At 41.2% G+C, this 10,325-nt stretch overlaps 1 protein-coding gene across 1 annotated transcript; it reads left to right on the forward strand.

Moving 5' to 3' along the window:
- On the forward strand, window positions 5,313–9,854 carry LOC104715270 (ABC transporter G family member 19-like). Its single transcript, XM_010432688.1, has 4 exons — window positions 5,313–5,558; window positions 5,692–5,760; window positions 5,942–6,274; window positions 7,646–9,854. Exons 1-4 carry the CDS (start codon window positions 5,313–5,315, stop codon window positions 9,821–9,823), a joined length of 2,826 nt encoding a protein of 941 aa, XP_010430990.1. The 3' UTR covers window positions 9,824–9,854.

Consider the following 10,325-nt stretch of genomic DNA (forward strand, 5'->3'; position numbering starts at 1 on the left):
CTCCATATCTTGGATCTCGCCCCTAGAGATCTCCTCGACCAGCATCCGGTTAGCCCTGATCTCGGCAGCCCGGATCTGAAGCGGGGCTAGCTTCTCCCTCTCTTCGAAGGTGACCTTCGCCTCCTCGACCAGAGGATGGAGAGTTCGCCTCATTGCCTGTCTCTCCTCCCTTCACACCCTCTCGATCTCGCAGCTGTTGCCAGCTTCGAGTAGCTGATTGCGAAGCTCGATCTCGTGCAACCTGTTCTTGGCTGCTTTCACATCTTCCGTTGCTTCGAAGTAAAGGTCCCCCGCCTTCTTCAGTTTGCCTCGGAGGTCCTCGTTGGCAACCCCAAGGTCGATCACCTCTATTTCAGCCTTCTTCATCCGAGCTCGGATTTGTTCGGCCTTCGCTACGGTGCTAGCATTCTCAGCCTCCAGCCTTGCATACTCTTTTACCTGGGCCTCCAGATCGGCGACCCTCTCTTGAAGAAGGTTCACCTCGGAAGAGGATGGGGAAACAAACAGCTGGTCCTCGTAACACGCCACCTAGTTGGCCCCAAGTCTTGTTCGGGAAAGCAAATCTCATCATTACCACGATCAAATCGTGGAGATATGGGGAATATTCAGTTCCCGAAATTGATCGCTTGAAGGATAAAAGTCCCCCGAACTGTTCAGCTCGGGAGACTTGGGGGGCAACTGTTTTACCCACGATCTGCCATCTCGGGCAATAGGCAAAAGGGCCTAGGCCGGGCTAGTCTACTGGGCCAAGAGCGAATTAGTGATCGGCCCATCAGGCCCGGAGAAAGGAAGAGAGCGCGGAGATGTTTCGTGCTGGTCAGTTCGCAGCTCGGTCCAGGTCAAAGATTCCCGCATTCAAGAGGATTAATTAGTCTGCGCAAATCGCGTCCTATTAATGGCACATTAATTTAGTAATAAATTGGTCGGTATAAATATGTAAGGGAGGGGTCAGTTGTAGTGGATCGAATATTTTTTCCAGCAATAGCAATACAAGTTCAAATTCTCTCAATTCAGTTCGGAACTGTTTTAGGGCGATAAGCTCCTCCACTATTTAAATCACTTCGGAAGGAGAAGCTCATTCTCAGTTCTCACAGTCTGGGTCCAGAATTACTTGTTGGTACTGCAAGAAAGAAGGACACTTAAAGAAGGACTGCTTTGCACGAAAGAAGAAGATGGAGTGTGAAGATGGTGATGCAGCTGTAATCATCGACATGTTGCTGGAAGTGAAGGCTCTCTCAGTCTCAGATCAAAAATCTGAAGAACGATGGATTATCGATTCTGGTTGTTCATATCATATGACCTCAAGAAGAGATTGGTTTGACAGCTTTGAAGAAGTTGCAACTGGGCAGGTTCTCTTGGGAGATGATAGGTCTGTCACAGTACAAGGGATTGGTACAATTGCAATCAAAGCTGTAGGAGGAACAGTCAAGAGACTAACTAATGTCAGGTATATTCCCAACCTCAAAAGAAATCTGATTTCTGTTGGGACTCTAGACCTGCAGGGTTACAAACAGTCTGGTGGTGATGGAAAATACAAGTTCTTCAAGAACAACAAGCTGGCACTGCAAGGAACGTTGTGCGGAACTCTCTACTATCTTGATGGAGAAACTGTTGTTGGTGAATCAAATAGTATTATGTCAAAGGATGATACTGCTTTGTGGCATAGTCGACTAGGCCACATGAGTATGAAGAATCTCAGAGTTCTGACTGAGAAAGGAATTCTTTACAAGAAGAAGATCAACAACTTGGAGTTCTGTGAAGTGTGTGTAATGGGAAAGAACAAAAGGCTGAGTTTCAATGTTGGTAAACACAACAGTGAGGAAGTACTGAAGTATGTACACTCAGATTTATGGGGATCTCCAAACGTTCAATTCTCCCTGTCAAAGAAATAATACTTCTTATCCATCATTGATGATTTCTCGAAGAAGGTGTGGGTGTATTTTCTGGCTATGAAGGATGAAGCTTTCAGCAAGTTTCGTGAGTGGAAGATTCTTGTTGAGAATCAAGCTAACAAGAAGGTGAAGTGTCTCAGGACTGACAATGGTTTGGAGTTCTGTAACTCTGAGTTTGATAGTTTCTGCAAAGATAATGGCATTGAGAGACACAGAACATGCTCATACACCCCACAACAGAATGGCGTTGCTGAACGTATGAACAGAACAATCATGGAGAAAGTGAGATGTTTGTTGAATGAATCAGTCTTGGAGGAGAAATTCTGGGCAGAGGCTGCAGCTACTTCAGTGTACATCATCAACAGGACGCCATCGTGTGCAAACGATTACAACATCCCCGAAGAGTTATGGCTGGGTAAGACACCTGGATATTCACATTTAAGAAGATTTGGTTCAGTTGTTTACATTCATGTAGATCAAGGAAAGCTGAAGCCAAGAGCATTGAAAGGAATTTTCATTGGGTATCCTTATGGAGTGAAGGGTTACAAGGTGTGGCTTCTTAATGAAAAGAAGTGTGTCATTAGTAGAAACGCTGTATTCACCGAAGATAAGCTCTACAAAGACTTGTCTGGAGAAAAGAAACTACAGAAACCTCAACCTGAAACTGAAAGAAGAAACGAGGTGATAGTTGATGCTGCTCAGGATGTTGAAACTTGTAAGAGTGTGTCAGATGATACAATTGAAGGTGGAGCAGCAGAAGAAGCTCATGATAGTGAAAATGAATCTGGTGAAGAAGAAGAGGACTTGGACAATTATCTGTTGGCAAGAGACAGAGTCAGAAGAGAGATCACTCGTCCAAGCAGGTTTACAGATGGAAATGATGCTGCCTTTGCACTTTCTGTTGCAGAGGAGGTTGAATCAGAAGAACCTAGAGACTACTATGAAGCTCAGAGAAGCAAGTACTGGGTGAAGTGGAAGGCAGCCATGGATGAAGAAATGAATTCTCTCATGAAAAATCAGACCTAGAGTTTAGAAAATCTACCAAAGGATCAAAAGGCTGTAGGTTCTAAATGGGTGTTCAAGATTAAGCCTGGCATACCTGGAGTTGAAGAGCCTAGATTCAAGGCTAGATTGGTTGCTAAAGGATACTCACAGAGGGAAGGAATTGACTATCAAGAGATATATTCACCGGTGGTCAAGCATGTGTCTATAAGACTGTTGTTGTCGATAACAGTGAATCAAGACCTGGAATTGGAACAGCTTGATGTAAAGACTGCCTTCTTACATGGAAATTTAGAAGAAGACATCTACATGGATCAACCTGAGGGTTATGAAGTTAAAGGTGAGACAGAGTTGGTCTGTCATCTGCAGAAGTCTCTGTACGGCTTAAAGCAAGCTCCAAGACAATGGAATAAATGTTTTGATCAATTCATGATCAAACATGGTTTTATCAAAAGTGCATATGATCATTGTGTATACTTTAAGGAGCTGGAGAATGAAGGATATGTTTACCTACTTTTGTATGTAGACGATATGCTAGTTGCATCAAAGAGCATGTCAGAAGTTAGCAAGGTGAAAAGGCTACTGAAGAGTGAGTTTGATATGAAGGATTTGGGTCCAGCAAAAAGAATATTGGGCATGGATATAGAGAGAGATCGTGTAGGTGGAGTTCTTACACTATCACAGTCTACTTACATAAAGAAGGTTCTGCAAGTGTTTCGAATGGATGAAGCAAAACCTGTGTCAACTCCCATAGGCGCTCACTTCAAGTTGGCTGCTATTCAGAATGCAGAGGAAGGTGCAGATATGGGTGAGTTCCCTTACTCAAATGCTGTAGGAAGCATCATGTATGCTATGATTGGTACACGACCGGATGTTGCTTATGCAATGGGACTGGTGAGCAGGTTCATGAGTAATCCGGGACGAGTTCATTGGACTGCAGTACAATGGATTCTCAAATATTTGAAAGGAAGTCAAGACAAGTGTTTGGTGTTTAGAAAGAGTCAAGATTTCAAGGTTGAAGGTTATTCAGACTCAGACTTTGCGGCAGACTTGGATCGCAGAAGATCCATCACTGGATATGTGTTTACTGCAGGTGGAAACACAGTGAGTTGGAAGTCGGGTCTGCAACACGGTACAGCTCTTTAAACAACAGAAGCCGAATACATGGCTTTGGTAGAAGCGGTCAAAGAGGGCATATGGCTGAAAGGGTTAACAGAGGAACTGGGATTCAAACAAGATGTGGTCAATATATCTTGTGACTCTCAGAGTGCAATTTGTCTTGCCAAGAACAATGTCCATCATGAGAGGACGAAACATGTGGATGTGAAGATGCATTTCATCAGAGATGTGATTGAGTCTAGAGGATTAGCTGTGCAGAAGATTCATACATCGAAGAATCCTGCGGACATGCTTACTAAGGTGATTCCAGTTCAGAAGTTTGAGCAAGCTTTGGCTTTGCTCAAAGTAACCAGGCACTAAGAACCTGGCTAAGCTTGGCGGTACAAGGAACAAGCTCAAGAAGGTGTTGTTGTCAAGGTGGAGATTGTTGATCGTACATGTGACAGACAACACTTGTGGTTTGAGTTAAACCAGGTTTGGTTGTAACTCAAACAGGTACAAAGAGTCGATTGAAGATCATTGGTTAAGTGGTTGTTATTTGGTTGGCTCAAGTTGTAACCGGCTCACTCTATCTATATGAGTGATAAGGAGAGTTTGTTATTGTGATAAGCTAGAATCAAAGTTGGATAGATACAAAGGTAGAGATAAGTTCAAATCTAGGGCTAGTCTCTATATAAGGATCCTTTGTACGTGATGTAACATAACACAAAAAGATTATACTAGTGAATTGCTTGTGCCGTCAAGCCGAGACGTAGGGTATTCATTCGATACCTGAACTCGTTAAAGCTCTGTGTGTCTTTCTCTCTTACTCTTCTGTTTTACTTCTCTGTTCTACTTTTATAAACTATTGTCGTTTTCGGTTGTGTACAACTGCACAAGCCTGTGTTGGTGGTTTCGAGGGTGAGGTTGTAAACTCGTTGGTTGAAATCAAGCATTACCCATACAAAGATGTTGTAAGTGTTGCTATTCTATTACCTAAGTTGTTAAAGATGCTATTCATATCGATCCCTCTGATATTATCGATAGCACGTAACCGAAGCATTTTAAAGATGCTATTCATATTATAGAATGGTGCGATGCTATGTCCAAGGAAATTGACGCACTTGAGGCCAACCATACATGGGATATCACCGATCTGTCTCCAGGTACACTTGAGCGACACAAAACTCGTTGGTTGCTTTGGGAAATCACCAGAAAGAAGGTACTGATTTCAAAGAAATGTTTGCTCCGGTTGCGAAGATGACAACCGTTAGATCTTTGCTAGGTTTTGCTGCTGCAAATGACTGAGAGGTGCACCAAATGGATGTTCACAATACTTTTCTTCATGGCGATCTTGAGGAGGAAGTGTATATGAAGTTGCCACCCGGTTTTAAATGTTCTGATCCTACTAAGGTTTGTCATCTACGAAAGTCTTTATACGGTCTCAAACAAGCTCCACGATGCTGCTTTGCCAAGTTGTCTACTGCTCTTCATCAGTTTGGTTTTACTCAGAGCTATGCTGATTACTCTCTCTTCACTCTCAAGCATGGTGCCTCAGTCATTCATGTACTTGTTTATGTTGATGACTTCATTGTTGCTGGGAATGATCTTCTGGCCATTGCTAACTTCAAATAACAACTTCATACTTGTTTTCACATGAAGGATCTCTATAAGCTCAAATATTTTCTTGGCCTTGAAGTTTCGTGTGGTCCAGATGGATTTTGCCTTTCTCAACGTAAGTATGCATTGGATATTCTTAAAGAAACAGGTATGCTTGGCTGTAAGCCTTCCGCTGTCCCTATTGAGCTGAATCACAAACTTGCCACCGACAAAGGTCCCGCGTTTGATAATCCTGAGCAGTATCGTCATCTTATTGGACGTTTAATCTACCTTACAATCACCCATCCTGATCTTTGTTATGCCGTTCATATTCTTTTCAATTTATAAAGCAACCAACTGTGGCTCATTGGGAGGCTGCGCTTCGTCTTGTCAATTATCTCAAAGGATCGCTCGCTCAAGGAATCTTACTTCGGTCTGATAGTGTCCTACATCTTTCTGCCTACTACGACTCTGACTATAATGCATGCCCTCTAACTCGTCGTTCTCTCTCGGCTTATGTCACTTATTTGGGCAACTATCCTATTTCTTGGAAAACAAAGAAACAAAATACTGTCTCAAGTTCTTCCGTTGAAGCTGAGTATCGAGCAATGGGGTGCACTCTTAAGGAAATCGTGTGGTTAAAAGCTCTTCTCCAAGATCTTGGTGTTGCTCACACCGCTCCTGTCACTCTACATTGCGATAGCTAGGCGGAAATCAATATTGCGGCTAATCATGTCTTCCATGAGCGTATAAAACACATCGAATCTGATTGTCATCAAGTTTGTGATGCTGTTCTTGCTAAACTTTCAGGTAGGTTTCCCTGTACTTTCAGCCTTTACCCATTTCCACCTATACAATATATATTCTACCCAATTACAGCCACACTATATAAATCTACCCAATTAACCAAAAGGTCCAAAACCAATAAAGCTTCTCAATTGCCTTAAAAATTGATAATCCACGTTTCAAAATTCGATCAATTCTTGACAATTTCAAACAAATCCAACATCAATAACAACTTAGGTAATAGAATAGCAACACTTACAACATCTTTGTATGGGTAATGCTTGATTTCAACCAACGAGGCTTCAGATTCCCGACTTCAATTTCCACCACAGACGATGAAGCAGAAGCAGAAGCAGAAGCAGAAGACGAAGAATAAGAAGAAGAATATGTATAATGTATAGAGAACGAAACTAAAACCAAATGAAATAGTCGGGTCATCAATTTTAAAATGTAACTGAAAATTTTTGAAAATCCCCTTTGATTTTGGTTATTTAGGTAGGCATATAGTCTGGGTGGAATTGAGTAAAACATAAGTCGTATAAATTGAATTGAATAGATACTGAAGGTATATGGGAACCTACTTGAAACGCTACATTACAAGGGGACTGGTACATGCAGCCCTATTAAAGTTGATATATGATTGTTTTGTTTGTCGTGTTATCAATTTCTTACGTATTTCTAGAAACTAGAATAATAGTTCATACTAGTTAAAACAGCTTCTGAAAGGGTGGTTTATAAGATTTACTAAATTCATCCGCTTGTGAAACTAACAACATTTTTATTTTTACTTAAAATACACAAACCAATTATCCCCACTTTAAACATGTTTTTATTTAGAAACATACATAGCTTTAAACAAAAAAATTGTAGTTGACTCCCATAGAAGCTTATGTTTAAACACGCAACTCGCGTTGGAGAAGCCAAATTGCATTTCTTCTAAGGCTTATATAATAAATTCAATAGCCACATGAATCACGATTTCTAGTTCCTCAATACAATGTCGAAAACGAAACTACATGAAATCATCTATTCTACGAAATGATGATGCTCATTGTCGGAGTTCTATAAACCACACACATTAAGCTATTAACTTCGTGGCACCATCATGCTTCACACTCACACACACAAATCATTATTATTATCAGATATTTTATTTATAAATTAATAAATAATAAGTTTACAAATTACGACACCAATTATAGTTTACCTATAAATACTCCATGTATAAACAAGTTACACTTATCATAAAAAAACAAAGACAGTTCTAGGATTGGAACTCTAGCTCTAAAAACATTACGACGCAACGTATTGTTTTGTCGGACAACAATGATATCTCTCCCATCGGATCACCTACGCTAGCCGAGTTGCTAAAAGACTGCGACAGTTTCCGGAAGGAAGATTCTGGCAACCCCGCCAGAAGCGACGATCCAGCTCATCACACGATAGATGTCGAAGCCTTACATGTACAACCAGTACCGTTCGTATTAGCCTTTAACAATCTTCAATACGATGTCACACTTCGTCAGGGGTTTGGTTTCTCACGGAAAAGCTCCGTGAAGACTCTACTCGATGATGTTTCCGGTGAGGCTTGTGACGGCGATATTCTAGCCGTTCTTGGTGCAAGCGGAGCAGGGAAGTCCACTTTGATCGACGCCTTAGCGGGGAGGGTTGCGGAGAGGAGCTTGAGAGGCTCAGTAACACTTAACGGAGAGAAGATTTTGCAATCTCGATTGTTGAAAGTTATATCAGCGTATGTGATGCAAGACGATCTTCTTTTTCCGATGCTTACTGTTAGAGAAACCCTAGTTTTCGCTTCCGAGTTTCGTCTTCCAAGAGTCTTGTCCAAAGCCAAGAAGATGGAACGTGTTGAAACCCTAATTGACCAATTAGGGCTCAGAAATGCGGTGGATACAGTGATCGGAGATGAAGGACACCGTGGAGTCTCTGGTGGAGAGCGACGACGTGTTTCAATAGGAATCGATATTATCCACGATCCAATCGTTTTGTTTCTTGATGAACCTACGTCCGGGCTAGATTCCACCAACGCGTTTATGGTGGTGCAAGTTCTTAAACGAATAGCTAAGAGTGGCAGCATTGTGATTATGTCGATCCATCAACCAAGTGCTCGTATTGTAGATTTGCTTGATCGGCTTATCATCTTATCTCGCGGCAAGAGTGTGTTCAGTGGATCTCCAACAAGTCTTCCTCGATTCTTCTCTGACTTCGGTCATCCGATTCCTGAGAAAGAGAACATCACAGAGTTCGCACTTGATTTGATTCGACAATTTGAAGGATCCACTGAAGGAACCAAAGAGTTAGTAGAATTCAACAAAAAGTGGGAGCAGAACAAGCTCAAACTCAGCCAATCAGCTCGAGCCACCCCACAAACCACACCTCACCAAGGTTTATCCTTAAAAGAAGCGATCAAAGCGAGTGTTTCAAGAGGCAAACTAGTCTCAGGCACATCTGGATTCAATCCCATTGCCATAGAATCAATAGCTTCATATGCCAATCCATCATTTTTTGAAACACTCATCTTAGCCAAACGGTACATTAAAAACTGGATCCGGATGCCCGAACTCATGGGAACACGGATCGCTATGGTTATGGTGACCGCTATTCTCCTAGCCACTGTGTACTGGAATCTAGACAACACTCCAAGAGGTGCACAAGAGAGATCGACATTCTTTGCATTCGTCGTGCCCACAATGTTCTACTGTTGTTTAGACAATATCCCAGTTTTTATTCAAGAACGATACATTTTCTTGAGAGAGACAACGCACAACGCGTACAGAACATCTTCTTATGTCATATCTCACTCTTTGGTGTCCTTGCCTCAACTAATTGCCCCTTCCTTAGTCTTTGCCTCGATCACATTCTGGACCGTTGGTTTGAGCGGCGGGTTAGAAGGTTTCTTCTTTTATTCCCTTATAATCTACGCCTCCTTCTGGTCTGGATCCTCTGTCGTTACTTTCATATCCGGCGTTGTTCCGAATATCATGATAAGTTACATGGTCACTATTGCCTATGTTGCTTATTGTTTACTGCTGAGTGGATTCTACGTCAATCGAGATCGGATACCATTTTATTGGATATGGTTTCATTACATTTCACCTCTCAAGTATCCGTACGAGGCTGTATTAATCAATGAGTTTGATGACCCGTTACGTTGCTTTGTTAAGGGAGTCCAAGTATTCGACGGTACTCTTCTTGGAGGTGTGTCTTATTCTAGGAAGATAAAGCTCCTTGAAACTCTGAGTAGATCGTTGAAAACCAAGATAACGGAGTCCACATGCTTGAAGACAGGGTCTAATTTACTCGCACAACAAGGTATTACTCAATTGAGCAAGTGGGATTGCTTGTGGATCACGTTGGCTTCCGGTCTCTTCTTTAGGATCTTGTTTTACTTCGCCTTGCTGTTTGGCAGCAGAAATAAGAGAACGTGAAGCTATCATTCCCCACAAACACTTGTGTGCGCAAGCTTCTAAGTATAAGCTTCTCGTTGTTATAACTTTTGATCGAAGTTGACAAGTTGTAGCCTTATGTAATCGTTTCATCTTAGTATCTTTCTGGGATATTTCTAAATAAAAAAAATATCTTTGATTCGAAGTTCAATAGTTAAATTTAAATCCAAGAATATTGTAAGTGTTTGAATTACAGACAGAAAAAAAAAAAAGAATAATTTATAATTGTGTGAAATTATAACGTGATTAATGTGTTCTCCCAAACTACAAAGTAAATCAATTTTGACTAATCAACATAGAAAATTCAAACATTTCTGCACACAATTAATGTCGAACACTGGAGTAGACTTCTATATTTAAAGCACTATAAATCAGAATGAAATTGGAGCCACTTAATGTGTAATTTGAAAATTTCCACGCATTGGTTAGTTTGTTTCAAGAAAGAAAATATTATTAAAAAAAACGTGTGTGATGTTATAAATAT

The sequence above is a fragment of the Camelina sativa genome, chromosome 9, assembly GCF_000633955.1.
Source record: "Camelina sativa cultivar DH55 chromosome 9, Cs, whole genome shotgun sequence".
Taxonomy (NCBI): domain Eukaryota; kingdom Viridiplantae; phylum Streptophyta; class Magnoliopsida; order Brassicales; family Brassicaceae; genus Camelina; species Camelina sativa.